Source organism: Atractosteus spatula, chromosome 22 (assembly GCF_055471065.1).
Source record: "Atractosteus spatula isolate fAtrSpa1 chromosome 22, fAtrSpa1.hap1, whole genome shotgun sequence".
NCBI classification, from domain to species: domain Eukaryota; kingdom Metazoa; phylum Chordata; class Actinopteri; order Semionotiformes; family Lepisosteidae; genus Atractosteus; species Atractosteus spatula.
This window is the reverse complement of record NC_142727.1, coordinates 7,447,546-7,465,453: the sequence shown is the minus strand read 5'-3', so window position 1 is coordinate 7,465,453 and position 17,908 is coordinate 7,447,546. Positions and strand designations below refer to the sequence as shown.

The 17,908-nt window shown below is 43.5% G+C and overlaps 2 protein-coding genes across 3 annotated transcripts; both read right to left on the bottom strand.

Moving 5' to 3' along the window:
* Window positions 1-8,119: 8,119 nt before the first annotated feature.
* LOC148816717 (uncharacterized) lies at window positions 8,120-13,347 on the bottom strand. Of its 2 annotated transcripts, XR_016094687.1 has the most exons (4): window positions 13,326-13,347; window positions 11,562-11,915; window positions 9,233-11,167; window positions 8,120-9,116 (listed from the first exon to the last, which is right to left on the bottom strand). XR_016094687.1 is itself a non-coding variant. In XM_088939887.1 (3 exons), the coding sequence occupies exons 1-3, from the start codon at window positions 13,330-13,332 to the stop codon at window positions 10,383-10,385; spliced, it is 1,146 nt and encodes a 381-aa protein (XP_088796013.1). In that variant the 5' UTR covers window positions 13,333-13,347; the 3' UTR covers window positions 8,120-10,382. The 2 variants fall into 2 exon arrangements, 1 of the variants encoding a protein (XP_088796013.1); XM_088939887.1 differs by having other exon boundaries at window positions 8,120-11,167.
* Window positions 13,348-14,541: 1,194 nt separating this feature from the next.
* On the bottom strand, window positions 14,542-17,873 carry ufc1 (ubiquitin-fold modifier conjugating enzyme 1). The gene is made up of 6 exons (XM_088939387.1): window positions 17,724-17,873; window positions 17,081-17,148; window positions 16,687-16,750; window positions 16,429-16,505; window positions 15,852-15,942; window positions 14,542-15,578 (listed from the first exon to the last, which is right to left on the bottom strand). The coding sequence occupies exons 1-6, from the start codon at window positions 17,844-17,846 to the stop codon at window positions 15,498-15,500; spliced, it is 504 nt and encodes a 167-aa protein (XP_088795513.1). The 5' UTR covers window positions 17,847-17,873; the 3' UTR covers window positions 14,542-15,497.
* Window positions 17,874-17,908: the final 35 nt, after the last annotated feature.

Here is a 17,908-nt window from a genome sequence, read left to right as displayed (position 1 = left end):
AGAGCAGCCCCGTTCCAGCGGAAAACTGGAAACTAGAATGTGATGCGAGTTTTTTTTTAAACCATGATAATTGCATTAAAAAAGTTTTAAAGATATTTTTTGAAAGACAAAGAAGCAGAAGTAACGTGAGAACAACAGACGCAGAGGTACAGCAGCTGTGTATTTGAAGTGTTGCCTTGTTTTTAGAATCTGTCTTACAGGCCCTAACAGGCCAGAACCATCCAGTGGCTCCTCTTACCTGTCTCCGTCCTGTCCTGTAATCTTCCAGACACTCTGATGGGACTCCTGGTCACATGCGGCACTGTGTACTGTGTGCTCTGTACTGTACTATATGTACCTGCCTTGACTCTCATGATGGTGGTCCTGAACGCTTCCTCATGCCTTATTGCCACATTGAGTTTATATGTGTTTTTTTGTCTATGTCACTGTCCACACAGGCACATGTTTCTCTGAGGTGTAGTTTTCATTCACGATAAGACCGGAGATCTTTTTTTTAATTTTAATTACAAAAATTCTAGCACATTATATTTTATTTTACTGTGCAGTTCTCAGCTGAACAGTTCTGGCAGTTTAGGAAGGCTGTCTCCTTCCTGCTTCTTCACTTCACCCAATCTTTACATTGGAGCAACCCCAAGTTTGTGATCTCATTATGGTCCCAGCCAGCACTCTGAGACCGGGGGGGCACTATCAGTCTGGGGGTCTCTCTGTAAATAGAAACAGGGTATGAGACAGAACATTGTGGCCACCATCTCTTGAGTCCTGTATTCTGTGTGCTGTGAGATGTCAGGAAGCTGCTGTCTTCCCGTCTGATGTGGTTTCGGAATGGGGAGGGGAGGATTCAGAGGTCTGTGGTTAGTCATGCATTCTGTGCTGTTTCTGGTGCCTGCCAGAGAGGTGAAGAATGACTGACCAGGAGTGACAGGGGAACAGACAGATGAGTCCAGAAACGCATCCACAGTCCTGCAGTCATTTGGTTAATGTCACTCGCTCATCCTGCTTTCCCTTTGAAATTTGGAACAAACCCGTTTTAAACTGGGTGATGGTAGAACAAATTTGGTTGTAACTGGGAATTTTCTATTTAAAGAGGGGGAGCTTTGTTATCCAGCATCCTTGGGGAACGGAGTATGTTGGTGAAGCAGAGAAGCTGGTTAATAAAACTATTACTGCAGAATGTTCAGGAATATACTGTAGATTTGAAATAAGTCTATATTTAATCTCTGAAAAAAAATTAAAAGTGCTTTAAAATATTGTTATATGCTCACCAGTGACATATTAGACATTTAAATCAGGAGTGTTGTAATGTGATAACTATACCCTACACTAATGACTACACATGATTTCTCACTTTCACTTCTCTGGGCTGTGCTGTTTAACTGAAAAATTCAGTGAAAAAGATTCATACAAAACTTCTAACTGTGTTGTTTTATGCAAAATCTGACTTTTTTAAAATCACTTTCTCTCTTTGAGAACATCGACCACAAACTTTGGAAAATCTGTTTTCTGGGTTTTAATATTGTTTGTCTGCGATGAGCCAGTGTTAAATTCCTTCATCATCACGTTGCGATTATCTCCTCTTTTAAGGCACTTTATAATGTCCAGTTTTTGGCTGATAGTTAATCCCGCACTATTCCTTTTCCCTCCAGCATTGTGGAAGCTTCCCGAAGTGGGGACTGCACCAATTGTGAATTAGTCGGGGAGTTGCTGGAAGCTTTTAAGCTTTTCAAGCTGGTTAACAAAGCTTTCTGGATGAAAAACTGCCAGTAAAGATAGCTTTTATACATTTTAATTTATGATTCTCAGATCTCACGTATTCCTGTGAATAAGATTTTAGCTTTTTATTTGTTTCAAAGGTCACCCCTCCACATACACACACACACAATATAAATGACTGTGTAACATAAATGATTAATGGTTTAGGTGTTTAGCTGAGATAAAACTGTTGCCATGACTCAGTTCCAGGCCTTTTTGAATGATAACTTTCTATTTAAAATATAAATTATACATTTCTGAAGCCAACGTTAATCTCTAGGAAAGTGTGGTGAGAGTGTTCAGAACAAATCACTGGAGCATTTCGTACTTTAGCAAGAAGACGAAAAGTCATGGACTGAACAAAGCTCTGCTCTTGCTGTGCAGTTGAGGTTGGCTCTGGATCAGCTGGAGCTTATCCTCGGTCTGCGGCAGAAAGAGAATGGAAACTAGGAGGGGCCCCTTGCCTTGATCTTGATTGGGTTGAGTGCAGGACTTCTTTACTGTAGCCATTGCTGTCAGATATTTCAGAGTGTCTTTTAATGTCGCTAAAAACCCATCAGAAGCAAGTCTGTCTTTGTTGGGTGTAGATACCAGATGGCAGTGTGTTCAGCTTTATCAGCCTATCTGTTCCCAAGGTTTGGAAGCTGATCTCTCAGGTTTCTCCAAAGAGCCAAACTGGACAGCGCTTAGTGACAGGAGGCTAGGTGCTCTCTTTGTTTGTATGGCCAGTCCTGTGCCAGTTTCTTCCTCAGACATCTGCAGCAATAGTTAGCTGAGAGAGTGAAGCTCAGGCCTGCAGGTAGAAGTGCCGCCTAGAAAAAAACAGAAGACTGTGCTGTGCATGGAAGCAAAAGTGCTGCGTGGAAGGTACTGCAGTGTCATATAGATGCTCCATGTGGAACTCAATACTGCATTCAGTGTTGTACAATTCCACGAGGGACTTTGTCACATTGAATGCATCCTTTTATCATACTACAGCATCCCTAAGCCATTTCCTTTGAAAACCCTTAGCTGGTTTGCGTAGTGTTCCCCTCCTACTCCTCTGCAGCTTTGACAAATCAAGTAAGGGCGCTACATTGCTCTTTCGTGTGTAGGGCTCTCTGACAGCAGGGCAAAGGCCCAGGGCCAGCTTGTGGATTGGGGCTAATTATGTTTGGAAGGAATACCTGGTAGTAAGTAACTCAAAACATGTTTTCAACAATCAGGAATCAATGAACATGGAAGAAATCTGTAAAAAAAAACTCATTATTTGCCAGAATACATCCCCATGGATTAATTCCTTCATTTTCAGTCTTCAGGGTTTTTGTTTGACTTTCTACTGCTCATTAATAAATGGGCAACGTGACTTCTGGGTATCTGTATTATAGGTAAGAACTGCTCTTTGCATATCAAAAGGTCTAATTAATGAGTTAGTTACCATGTATCTGTGGTACATAGCCTGAAGTTTATCAAGCTGAATGCTTTTAACCAATCAAGATTCAGAGATTTAAGTAACATTTTCTATATACAAGCATTTTAAAATATGCAAAAGTTTTCTTAAAATTGCATTTGATTTGCTGTTGCATGCATTTGTGAGGATTGCACTTCTGCTGCATAAGGTTAATAAAGTTAAATAGCCATTTTCGGGGGCTGTCTGCAAAAATAGTGTGCATACAGAAATGATGTAGCCCATAGAAAGGCAATTAATTTCCTTTTGCAATTACGAGATAAAAGATTTCTCCACTGTTAAGTGAAATCTAATGGGTAGAGGTGTGTTCAAGATTCCTGTCCAGCCCGGTACCACTGGACCCTCTTTACAAGCCGGCCCTACAGCTGAACGGGAGCTGTAACTGAAGTGTCAAGAACAGTTCTTTCCGGACCCTATGCGGATGACACAATCTGAAGAAGTGAGGAAACACTGGGGAAAAAGTCATGCAGCAATACGGGGATGAAAACAGGGGGGCGTGTGCATGCAGTGCTGGTGATCTGGGGAGGTGTGGCCGAGGCAAACAATCCTAGAAAAAGTCCAAAGGAGAATCCAAACAAAAGCAAAAGTCCATGGCCAGGTGAGACATCCAAAACAAGAGATTAAAAACAGGTGCCGGGTCGGAACCGGCGGGGGGAACAGGAGCAGAGAGTTAAAAGCATAACGGAGCCAGATGAATCCAGGTCCCGGGCTCACACGATGCGGAAATGAGATGCAGAGCCTCATGGCACATGGCTCAGCCAGTCTCATTCGAACCTCCTTCAGACTGGGGTCATCCGTCATCTTCATCAGACCTGCACTCAGTGGGCACCAACAAAGTCTCTAGACTGACGCTTGCTGAAGTACAGAGCGTGCTGAGGAATGCTGGGTGGTCCTTCCAATGGCAGAAGGGAGACGCAATGGCAGTGGGAACAGTGTTGGAAATCTCCCATGGTGGCTGCTTGTGCTTTTTGTAATTTGTAAAATTCCTTCCCCAGCTACAAATTCAGAAGTAAATTATTCAGAAGAGATATTCAAAGTTAAGAGTTTAGTATTCCAAAAAACCCATTTGGGCTATTTTATCATTCATATGAATAGAAGCTGTTCAAAGCCTGCATTGCACTTTCTGTGGGTTCCACCTTCTACAGTATCTCATTCCCAATTGTCTCTGGCAGCCTTGATGCAGGGGCTAGAGTTTGTAGGTCTGCTTGTAGGATTTAGTGGCAAAGCTGTTCAAAATCGACTTCTGGCAATATACCTTGTGCAGCAGATTGCATGCAGTGACATTGAGAACTCCAGACATCATCAGGGTGCATTTTAAGGCATTCTTAGAGATGAATATTAAGTAACTTGTAATTTAGCCCTGTGAATAGAAGGTCCTTTGTTTTTTGCTTCCCTTACAGGTATTGTTTCTGTTTAATTTATTTAAGTGCTATCAAATTACTGAATTGCATTGACAGACTATGACATCTCTATTATATGATTTTAGGGTATGCAGTGAGGCAATCTGACACCTTCTCTCTGCTCTGTGCTCACCCCAGAGAGATTGTCTGTGCCCAAGTTAGAGATCACCTGTGCCCATGCTTCAGACATTGCCTGGGCCTGCCCTTATAAGATTGCCCGTGCCCATCCTAAAGAGATCGCCTGTGCTCGCCCTAGAGACACCGCTTGTGCTCATGCTTCAGAAATCGCCTGTGTCCACCCTAGAGACATCACCTGTGCTCATCCTTCGGAGATCGCTTGTGCTTGTGCCGGCATGCTTCAGAGATTGCCTGTGCCCACTCTAGAGAGGTCAGTGCAGAGACTCTTCATTGTTGCATCATCAGGTAGTGAGACGGTTTGCAGAATCTTCAGTGTTATAGCACCCTCATGGCTCAGTAACATCTTTGTCCTTCATGGTCAATTGGGGGGAGGGGGTGCTAATGAGGTGCTTGTCATTGTAAAGGGGATTATTTTATACTCCACTTGGCGGATGCCCAAGAGAAGGGTGCCCCTTGTTTACATACGAGCTGTTGGGGATCAGGATATATGAATGTGCTCCCCACCCGAGTCTAGAAACAGGGATCCATGACAAAGCACCCGGTCAGCCAAGATCAGCAACCAGTGTCTTTAACCTGAATTTACATAACAGATTGGTTTATAAATCACTCATAATAGTAGTGCAGTGCTGTTTCATCATGCTACATGATGGGCCCATCCAGTGAAAAGTCGCATTCGTACCTCATACCCCAAAAACCCATGAGCAGGTTTTCCAGAATGCACTTGGAGAGCAGTGGATTTCATGTGTGTTGTGGACATAGCTCTTCTTTAATGAGAGAGATCTTCCTGTCATTTCTGCATTTTATGCAGGTTTATATTTCTTTTCTAACGTATTTTGCTACAGATAATCAAAATCATGCTGTTAATTTTCAGATCAAGTTCAGTTGCCAAAATATCATTCTAAATCTTCCAGCAGGCTGTTGTTCAGTATGTGATGCAGAATCAGTTCATAAATCGTTCATGTTTTGGGAGAGCAGAATCATATTCAACTTGCCACCCAATTCAGATGCTCAGCAATCATGAGGGATGGTAGATTGTCATTCTTAAGCAAACAGAAAGTTACGCATTGTTCATTAAACAGAATGTATGTCTGCCTGTAAAATGACAAACCTCTTCATTTCTAGATGCATAGAACAACCTATGGCATCTGCTCCATTTACCTTTCACTCTTCCTTATTGTAAGTGGTGCAGGGGTATAGTGGATAGCACTGCTGCCTCAGAACACTTAGATTCTGGACTGGGATGCTTTCTGTGTGGAGCTTGGTTAATAGGTTAGTTGATGTAGATGGAGCCTCAAGGTGTGTGCATGCATGACCCTGTGATAGACCTGGTATACTGTCCAGGGTGTAGTTCTGCCTTGAGCCCTGTGCTTCCAGGAAAGGGTTCAGGTCGCTGAGACTCTCAGCAGGAATAAATGGCTTTCCATTATGCATCATCCTGATTGTAGCAGTATAGCTACAGCAAGAAGTCCCACTGACCCTGGAGTCTCGGGGGTTCAGTGCAGTGAAGATCCCTGGTTTGCATCTGGCTTTCTCATACTTCCATGTATTTTACCACAGCTGCATCACACTATATGCACTACATTATACCTTACACTGCTTACACCATAGTGCTCATCAAGCGCTCACAACTTTGATGAGGAGTGAGGCAGATAATGGCTAGGGTTTGCAGCTCTTTAACAGGAATTTCTGTAGCCCAAGGAACTTCGAATAGGAGCATGGAATATTACAAGTCTTTTTAATGAGTGAATAACCTGATCCCCAGTTTAAGAATGCACAATATTGTCTACCAATACATTAAGTGTTCTTATTCTTAGGGAACTTTTTAACATGCTTTTATCAAGCCTAAAGCAATGAAAATATCTACAATTTCAAGCCACATTCTCTGGTCTTTAAACAATGTTGTGCTTTTGGTGAAATGCCATTAAAAACACAACAATATATTAACAGATCATGCTAATTTATTCAGAAATTGTATCCCAGTTTCTGTCAACGTTTCCCTTCCTAAGGACTGAATTGGGGCGGAAAATGAAACATTGGTTAATGTGAAGTTTGTTCTGCTGTCAAAGGTGCAGAAGAGGACGTGGGTCTCTCTCCAATTTCCACACCACCCTATGCAATTACCAGTTTAAAAACAAATGGGAGTTTTAAAAGAAAGTTTTTTTTTGTTCAAAATTAGACACTCAAAGAAAATGTGGCTTTTTTTGAAGGTGAAGCTCTTGGATTGTTTTGCCTGTCTCTTTGTTCTCACAGTCTCTTGAATGTACTGAACAAAATTCTTGACATTGTTTGTCTTTCAAGAAAATAAAATAGGAGTGTATTTGCTTTGTTTACTCCCTGTGCTGTTCCTTCTCGGTGTAATCAATTTCTCTTGGGGGCAGTGGGTGGCACTGAAAGCCAAAACTGTCTTACAAAGACGTGAGCCTGCAAATTAATTCACTGGTGCCATTTACTGCTTTTCCAATTCACAGAAGCCACCAGGGAGGCACAGAAGGCTTAGGAACTTGTGCAGGATGAACCATTGAGTCACGCACGGCTGTTCGCTGAAATGTGCATCATGTTTCAGAACTGTCACCAGCCCAGAATGAACATGGCAAAGCAGAGTGTATGTTGAAGAGAACTCCAGACACTTCCCCTGTCAAATCATGTCTGTTCAAGCAAGTAACTCAACAGAAACAACATCTGTGCTGACACTTTTCGTAGATCACTACATTTGCAGAGGGCACATCTGATTGGTTAGATTGTTGATTCATGTCTGCAGGACTACGTAAGGACTAGTTTAGGACAGCACGCACACCTACTTACTGGGATTTATGCCTGGTGCTTAGCCATGCTATGACACTAACAAGCAGCACTGACATTTAAACTCAATGTGAACTTTTTTAATTAGAGCCTTAATGAAAACTCATGCTGAGAAACACTTCAAGGCAGTGGTTCTTAGTCTTGGTCCTGTGTCTACTGGTTTGTGTTCCCTGCTTTTAATTGTCAGTGTTAATTGGTGTCAGGTACTGATCAGCTTGCTTGTTGAGAATTGTTTCTGCACTCAGGCCTTGATTTGAAAAAATATACCCTCCCAGTGCAGTGCTTATCAACCATGGTGCTGGGAATCTCTCTTCTCCTATTTTCTCAACCCAAATTCTAATTTGCAATTGTCTATTTGAATCCTTTATTTAAATTTGTGCTCGGCTTTTAAATATCTGAGATATTGTAATTGGGAAGATACCTGTGCTAGTAAAATGAGTTTCAGAACTGCCTTCATTCATATAAATATAACGAGCTAGACTGAAGCAGAATGAAAAACACTGGCTCACTTCACGAGGTGTCTGATCATCAGCAATTTCTCTGCTATAAAGCTTAAGAGCTGTTTAGTCTGAAATAAGGGAGCAAATTCTTAATTAGCAAGTTGTGGATAGATACTTTATTGATCCTGTGAGGAAAATTGCAGTGGAGTGACTGCATAAAGTACAGTATCCTGAAGTTGACAGGGTATTTCATGGTACCTAGGGTATAGGCATAGGTACAGATAGTTAAAATTAACAAATTTTGTTTTAAACCAAGGACTGAAAAGAACTCTAAAGCAGCAAATAGATCTGTTATAGACACGTGCGGTGTGTCTACAGATTTTCAGTCCATCTCTGCGCTTAATACATTTAATCAACTCATTACTGGCATAATGGGACAAATCAAACAGCTTCTTCCGGCTCTTCAGCCTTCCAGGACCGCTACTGGGGACCCCTGCACTAAGGTCTGTTTTACTGGGTCAGTTAACCTTAAAACAAGAACTATGAGTTCCCTGAGCAACTATACCACAAGGCCTTCTCCTCTAGCTATTTTCCCACGGTGCTTCCTTCAATATCTCCATTCTTCCACAAGTCAGGATTCTCCGGAGATTCTCCTGATTTTCCAGCATTCCCAACCCCTGGCCTTGGGAGCAGGGACGTCGCTGTGACAACCGGAACACTGGACACACAGTGTGGCTTCACCTCTGTGTTGCACCCCCTGGGGTCAGGAGGATGGGGGCTGTGCTATACTGACTCCAGCGAACCCCCTGTGAACACAACACCACTGCGCTTGTACTACTGCTGTTACTTACCCATAGGGGCCTAGGAAGCCACATTAAAAAGGCTGAAAGATGGAATGTCTGGTGCAGAGGTATAGTAAACAGTGTGCTGCATGAAATGCAGTTAATAAAATGCAGCTTTTCTAATATTTTATTAATATTTAAAACAAATTTTCATTTGTTTACAGCAGGGGTCTTGGAGTCCCGGTGTCTTCTGTTTTCTGTTCCACCCAGTTTCTCAGTTACATGGTTGTTCTAGCTATTTAGTTAGCTGCATGATGGTGATACTCCTAACCTGATCATGAGGTGATTTATGTTAATGCACCTGAAATGAAAAGAATGTCTTGTTTAATCAACTGTAAAAGACTTTAAGAAAAATATATGTAGGCCTAATGTAGAAAATAATTAGGTTAATTGTTTAATTGACTACTTAGGTAGTACCAGAAGCCAGAGGATGCAAGGCCCTCCAGGATCTGCGTTTGAGAGCCCTGGACTAGATGATACCCGATTGACGTCTCCTTTCATCTCTTCTCTAGGGTCCAGACAAGCTTGAAAATGCAGCACCACCTTCTGGAGTGGTGGAGGAGAAGTTAGACAGATGGGGATAGTGCAGTTATAAAAAGAGGGTGTCCTACTCACAATAAACAGTAAGCTATTATTCAATTAGAAGACTCCTGGGCTCATCCACCAATAAAGCACTTAGTCTCCTACTTCCTACTAAGAAAGTCCAGGAAGTTTGTAGTATGTTCTGTCATTGTAGCTGAAGGCATGAACACTCTGAGTAGGTTGTTTTTTTTTAGTTGGGATTACTATTACTTTAAGTAGTAACATTCATAAAGTAACAGAGACGTTTTTCCAAGAGCTCATCTCACAAATATAAAGCTCTGCTGCTGATGATATAACTGAACAACCTCCCCTTCCACATAACAGTTAGGGTCTCTTTCCTGGCTGGTGAGGAAAGGGAGACCCAGCACAAATGTACCAGGACACACAGAGGGGACTTGTGACAGGGGAGTGTCTCCTCGAACCTGAAGTTTAGTGTGCTGCAGAGGTGCTGTACCGCTGTCATGTAGTTTGGGCAGGTGGAGGAGTGTCACCTCAGAGAGAGACCCCAGACCTTCTCTCCTACTGGGGTGTATGTGCCAGTCAGGCAGGCCACCTTCTGTGTTGTACTGACTCCAGCGAACCCCCTTTTCTAACACAACATCACGGAATACAGCCTCAGACAGGTCAGCTGTAAGTTCTTCTCTTTCCATCTTTCCTTACAATGAAGCATCCACGTTTTATAAAAAGATCTCATTATTCCTCAGTTCAGATTTTACCTGGCTGTTTTTTCTCACATGTGTGAAGGGCAACATGCTTCAGCCTGAAGTGTCCCAGGATTGCAAGAGCTGCAGATCATAGTGTTGAAGCCGACACGCAGCATGTAATTTCTCAACTGGTCCATCTGTGTGGACGAATGCAGCACCTGGGGCCTGCAGGTTGGAATGCCTGGGGTGGCTCACCCTGCTGTTCTCTGCCTGTCAAGGGGAGGGAGTTACACTTGATTGCCAAGCTTCGTGTGGCAGTGCTGCCTGCAGCAGGCCTGTCACTATCCCGAGCACTGGGGGCCGTCGCACAAATGTCCCTTCAGCTGGTAGGCATAGGTGAACCCGTCTCCGCACTGGGCGCAGTGGTAGGGGGTCTTTCCGGCGTGGGCTCGGCGGTGGTGCATGTTGAGGGCACCACCATGGATGAACCTGCGGCCGCACTCGTTGCAATGGTAGGGCATCTCACCCGTGTGGATGCGCTGGTGCCTCTTCAGCGCCCCTGACTGGTTGAAGCTCTTGCCGCAGTCGCCGCAGCGGTAGGGTGTTTCTCCCGAGTGGATCCTGCGGTGGTTGCGCAGGTGCTGCGCCCGGCTGAAACTCTTCCCGCAGACCAGGCAGTGGAACAGGCGCTCCCCGGTGTGCTCCCTCTGGTGATACTTCAGCGCCACCATGGTGCTGAAGCTGGCCTTGCACTGGCCGCAGCTGTAGGGCGTCTCCCTCACCGGCACGCTCTGGCAGATCTCCACGCTGCCCAAGTCCCTGGCCAAGCGCTTGCAGGCCGGGCAGCGCAGCTGGCTCTCATTGGTGTGCACGCGCTGGTGAGATTTGAAGTTGCCCAACTGGATAAAGGAGTCCCCGCACTCTGGGCAGCGGTATGGGGGGTCTCCAGTCAGGAACAAGGGTCTGGAGGCAGCAGTGTCCCCAGGGGAAAAGCTCTGCCCACACTTCGTGCACTGCTGGACAGCAGGCAAGATTCCTGCTCCGTCCTGCTGCTCCATTTTCATCCTTGGCTTGGCGTCGGAGCGGAGGGCTTCAGACAGAGCCCTGGAGCCATCTCTCCATGAGCCTGCAGTGGACGAGAGCAGGACACTGCAGTCACTGTCGGAACATGAACGGAAAGGAAGTGAATACAGTCCTGTGAGTGCACACTGCCACCTGCTGGCGCTTCTATGGGTTACAAAAGGATCTTACATTTGGAGGTTATAACTGAAAATAAGTACAGTAGGTGTTTCCCAAAACACAATTGTAAGCCTGAAAAATGCTCTACTGTAAAAGAGAGGCTTTTATATGTTTTACCTGCCTTGAAATAAACCCTGTGCACAGCCTGTCTTTAATCAGTTACAGTCATTACAGGTTATATACTTGTTTTTAGTTACTTTAAGGATATTAGATAGGAGCTCCAAGATTAACCATCTGCATGCATCTTAAACAGCTCATAAAGAACTTTTGCGATTATGCACCTTGGTGGAGTCCTTGAGCTACATGAAGAGGCTGAAGCCCAGTGCTGAGCTCCAGACTGTGCTGTTTCTCCTCTGTCCCATCCTCTGGCTCATCGGGACACAGATCCCAAGCCTTCTCTTCTTTAGTGCCTTCCTCTTTCAGGTCAGGAACCTCTCCCACAATACAGATGTGTCCCAGCTCCCCCACAGTCTCAGCAGTGCTGTGAGTTCCATGCTCAGAGGGCTCTTCTTTTATCCAGGGGCTCCCCAGATCAGGGGTCTCCTGCCTGGAATCTGCCTCAATCTCCTCCTGCTTCACCCAGCTGAGCTCCAGGTCAGGGGTCTCCTCCTTGATTTGGATGCCCATCTTCCCCCCTGATCAGAAGTGCATTATTATGTTTATTATTAATATTTGAGCCAGCAGTGCTACCTCAAATATTAAACCTGATGTGCTGCGCCAGGCCAGAATACAGCTGGTTAATGAAACGTCTTGTAGATGCCTGTTTAACACAATTAATTGAGCCCTTTGAGAGATAATTAAAATTTTAACTCATATTCTGCGTCTGCGGTAACTGTTTAAAAGCGATCATAAACATGTTGGCCAGGATGCAGAGAGCCAGCTCTCCATGCGTAGGCAGGTCTTAGCCAGCCGCAGGCTACTGTCTATAAGAGTGCCAAGACGCCAAGACCTCCAGCCAGGAACCTTGCAGACCTGCACAAATGCCGAGGCAGGTGGGATCAGTTTGCACGGTGGAAGACACAGGCACTTGTATAGACAGAAATATGGAGATAACTTACGTTGAAAATATATTTACTTGGACAGAGGCCTCTACCACTTAATTAGGATAAAATTACTAGGTTCCACAGCTGAAATGTTGCATCTGTTACTCTGTATTACTGAGTTACTGTTACTTTTCAGCAGGGAACTAACCTGTCCAGTTAGTCCAGTTACAACCAGTAATAACCTGAGACAGGTAAACACTCCAACCCTCCAGGACCAGAACTGGGGACTCTCGTACATAAAAACTACTATGAGCCACATGGCGTTGCCACTATACACAACTTTAGTTTGAAGTATGTCGTGTTATCCGTTTCCAGTCGACGCTCGTTTTCATGAATTCAAAGAAGTATGATCAAACGCGACATAAACCAGAAATAATCCCACTGTTTTATTCACAAGGGTTAGTATCAGTTGAGCACAGCGCAGCGATTTATGTTGTTAAAAAAAAATATTCGTAGGAATTCCTTTGGAAAAATACATTCTACAATAAAAAGCGGTAGCATAAATAAAAAAAAAAACAATTATAAATTGTTCAGTGCCTTCATATCTAACCAGGGAGATCTCGAGTATGTCGTGTCCGGAAATAAAAATACATAAATTACGAACAGCAAAATGGTTAAGCACAGCCTCCAGGTACATCATCTTGTGTTGAGCTCACTGTTTGTGTGTTCTCTAAATTGTAAAACTAAACTAACAGAGAGCACCCATAGTAATAGAAGATATAGGACTGCGATTTCAGGATCCCGGCACTGTTTAGACAACAATAACAGCGCTGCAACTGAAAAATTGAGGACCGACATCGCAAGAGAAAATCGGTAATACATATTTTACAGTCAAATTTTTTGACCACTTGCAGCTTTTTATCAGCCATGTTAGGAGCCAAGCCAGCTGTCTCTGAAAGGTCAGACGTTTAAATAACTACACGCTCCATTTTCACTGTCCAAATGCATGAAACTGTAATTCGAGTGAATAAATCGGCATAATTAATAAGTGATGTCACTTACATTCCATGCTTCGTCGATATGTTTCCGGTACAATAATGGACCACGTGTCACTGGCCCGCCCACCTCGAGTCTCATTGGCTACTTGGCGGAGTTCAAGACAACTGAAAGGCGATTGGCTGGATTGAGAGTCACTGAGTAGTGCATCTGTGATTTTCACAATTTTTGTAAAAGATAATGCCGTGTCATACTTGTCTTCCAGATGTAAGTTTACTGTAGGAAATTCAGCCTACCAAAATGTTAGAGATCGGTAAGATGTCCTGTAGCATACGGTTTTAATGAATGTCTGCCTGCAAAATGAGTTTAGCTATAAAGTTACACTTCTCGGGTAAATCTGCCTTTTTTTTAGGTATTATAGCTTATTGATTAGACTACTCTTTCTGAAACAGAAATTTCAGTTCAATCTCTGCGTTCTGTTCTTATCATGTATGTCAAAGCAGAGATGTATGCTTCTTATTGATAATTATTAGACCTCGTGTAGAGGTTATGTGCTATTTTATAAATAACAGAGAGCACACACAGTAATAGAAGAGTGTTTTTTTTTTTACAATCATATTTTGCAGTGCAGGGTTTTCAAATGCATTACTAATACCTTACTCAGGATTCATCACATTTTACTAAGGGTTGCATTTGGCATTTTGGCATTGTGCACATTTACTTTGGAATCTGTATGGTATCTGCTGTTAGACATAGCCCATGTTTCTCAGCCCTTATCCAGCCTCCAGAACTAAAACAAGGCTAGGTCTTAATTAGGTGTGATCAATCACAGCTGAGGATAACTTAGTCCTTCCATTGCATCTGTGTTCCTCTGGATTTTGTTTCTTGGCTACGTGTGTACAGGATTTGGCATTTCAAACTAAACCCAGTATTTAATGCTAGCTTTTGTCTGCCAAAGAACTTTTTTGTTTATCCCTGCGAGAATTCCAGAGAGCACCAGTTTCAAAACTTGAAATTTGGTTCCAATTTCAGCTCTGTGTTAACACCCCGCATTCCTTGAACTCTTCTCTGCTGCTTCTTCTGCAGTGTGTGCTGGCAAGTTGTGTTGGTAATTGGTTGTTTTCATTATGGACAGCATCTCGCAGTCCTCCTTAAATTAAAAGATCAACAGCGGAAGAAAAACTGTGTGGTCACCCTTTTCCCTCTTCCCCAGCTCCAGTCAGTTCGCCCTGCCCATCTCCATAAGGTCACACATCATGCCAAGAATAAGGAACAAGGCGTGTGCACGTGAATCATCTTTTATTTTTTTTTACAGCCAAAGAGAATAAAAAAGTGCATCCATCATTTGAGAGTGATGAAATTAGCTCATCTTGTTTTTACATCCTCTCACTCCCTCTCCTGCCCCCCACAACCTCCTGCCAGTTCTGGGACCCACAGTAGCCTCGGGCTGGCAGGGCGGCACTGTCTCACCCCACACAGAACCAGCCAGGCTTGTTCTGCTTCTGTTTTCTGGTGCTGCTCTGACCTTCTTAAGACACTTCAGAAAGAAGGGCCCTACCAGGTAAGAGAGAACAGAGCAGCAAGCACACACCTGAAGGCTTGGGAACTGCTTTCTTAATGCCATGATGAGTGGCTTGTTGTACAACTAGACAGACTTGACACAAGTGTTGTTTTTTTTGTCTTTTGTCTGAAGGTAGAACACTGGTCCCTTTTGGGAATTTAGGCACAGTTTAAATTTCTTTTCAGAGGATATTTTCTGTGAGTATGTCTTTAAACACCCAGGCCCGAATTCTTAATACTTCAAACAAGGCGCTAAGTTAACTTTTTGTTCACCCAAGGAAGCATCACAAAAAAATAGTTTCTTACTACACAGCTAAATACAGCTGCCACATAAATCTTTCAGAATGCCAGTTTACAAGTTACTAAAAGAAGTGTAAATGAGTCGGTCCGATAAAGTAGCATGTTAGTTCTTCCTTTCTCAACAACTGAGCAATAACCTTAATATGATGTAGAAGAGTTCTGGATACAGAACGCCAGTGACGGAGCGAAACTCGAGTGTCTTTTCTTCCTGTGCGCTCATGAGATTCATTTTGTCCCCACACAACAGGCAGAGGTGAATTCCAGTGAAGTCCTTGAGGGCAGTTCTTGCTCACAACAAAAAACGGGGTGCAGAAACAAGGTGTGCTGGAGTGGGGCGCTCTCCCTCCCTCTGTGTCTGCAGGGTGCAGCCCCACTGACTCAGCTGCTCTGCTGTTCCTTGTGCTGAATGAGCCCCTTGGCAATGAGGTCAGGGATCTCCACAGCCAGCCAGGGCCCCAGCTAAGGGCGAGAGGAGAGAGAAAAAGAGAAAATCGCTCAGTCTTTTTGTACTCCCTCCCATCCCACACATTCCTCTGTGCAAACCCAGAACCTCTCCACTTCCCCTCCGTTTCAAACAGCTCCCGGCCTTTAAAGGAGAAAAAGACACTGCTGAGGTCAGTACAGAGTCCGTTCACAAGAGAAGTCAGTGCATCACAGTTAAAACATTGCTGATGCCGGTTTTGTCTCCGCTCTTGCCAGAGATGCAGGGCAGAGATCTCCTCTGACACCCACCCCAAGGGCCATCAGGTGAGCCAGGCCGAATTTAGGGACATTCCGGGCCCAAAGAGGCTTGAAGTGGTCCGTCAGGCAAATCTTCCCACCCCTGTGGAGATAAGGACCAGACTAAGACTCCCCACACACTCCAGCCACAAAAAGCTCTGCAAAAAGTAAGCTCCCGCTGCAACCATAATCCTGCGATTCCTTTAAAATCGCCAGAAGAAGGTTGTGCCTTTTACGGAAATATATCACTATTTCACTGCAAGCAGTAAACATCATGTTTGAGAAGTGTTGCTGTATAAAGCTGCTGACTCACACAATGGCTCCCTATATGTGAAAGTTTTCCACTGACATATCGAGTTTAATTGATATTGATAAATTATGACTATTTGCAAACAATACCTCTTGTAAGTTCCATCAAGTGAGAGTAACAACAATCTGATGAATTAAAAATAAAATCATAAAGAAAGAATAGGACGAATATCTGTTTAAAACCAGAATCCTCAAAAAAATACTGGTGTGTGATGAATGCTGATTCAAAAAGTGCTTGCTCTGTTGTGAATGCCTGTAACGTAGTGATCAGCTCTCTTACCTGTACATTTTGGCTGTCTTCCCATCCAGCTCTGGGATTGCCACTTCTGGAGCTGTGGTGGGATAAGTGACAGGAATCTGGAAAAGAGGAAAAGCGGGAGACAACCTCAGGCAAGCATGGGGACATGCTGTACAGATGATCATTATTATTAAAGAAAAGACACCATGGTCAGCCTAATGATAGACATAAAAAAATCAGTCAATATAGACAGACTGACAACCACAATGACATCTGGTGAGGTTTAATTTCCATACTCACGTCAAACTCCATGTCAAATTCATACTTCAGCAAATCGTGAATGTACCAGCATTTCCCAAACCACCTGCCGCAGAGAAGAAAAAAATAAATATTTCTGATAATTTGCAGGATATTAATTTAAACATGTCTACTTAACCTCCACACTGAACTCTATGTGTGGATAATGTTTCAGAGCAACACCTCATCATCAAAATTCTGCAACAGTAAAAACAAGATGTGTCAAAAGCCCCTCAAAGAGAAATCTTGATAATATTTGCAATATTATATTTGCAAATAGTACATTTGCATATCTTTAAACAATTAAGAGCACCCAAAAAAGCACCTTATTTCCTGTACTTTTACCTTCACTAGTTTTTATAAGACTACTTTGTAACCTGTCACTCTCCCCACTTGCCTGGTGCCCTCCTTGTTGGACTCCAGTCTGAACCAGTCGTTGTCAGCCTTCTTGTTGTTCTCCACGTACTGGAGAGATTAAGAGAATGGACATCTTTGGTCAGTTGTTTTGGGAGAAAATTTTACACGGTCAGGTAAATAACGAGTGCATGATAGATAACACAGTTCAATAGACAGCCAAAGATACTAAGCGCCCCAGGACTCTCAGCCTGTGGCATATGGTTCTTCACTTTGTATAAAGCCCTGGAACATTCCCATGGTGTTACGTAGGATAGTATAGCCGATTTTTCTTCACTAGTACCAGACTTACTTAAGTTTCAGTATATAAAAAATAAATTTGGTTCCAGAAATAGTCTGCTTAGCTACTGCCTCTACACAGATGACGTGTGGATGTATCCTACGGGCTGATATTTTTGACAGAACTACACGAATCCCTCAGAAGACGCATATGTCATTCTTCATATCCTAAAGGCTGACATTATCTTCATATATAATTATTACAGTGTCGTTTTTTTCTAATCGTGACAAACATTCTTTACTTGATTTCGTTTTGTAGTTCTTACGCGATGATTGCAGCAATTAAGGGTCGCTTTTCTTAAGTGTTTAAAATAAAGTCCAAGATTTGAGGCAACGCCATCTCTTACTTTAATCAGAGCCAGGTATTCCTCCCGGAGCCTCTGCACCCACAGCTCCTTGTCTCTTGGCCCGGAGTTGGTTTTCAACAGCGGGATCTCGGACACAGCTTTGCGAGTGGCTTCGTCTGCCATCTTGCTCGGGGAAAAGGAAGGAAGCAGGAGGAGGAAGCCGACGTTAACGTGAGCTGTCACTC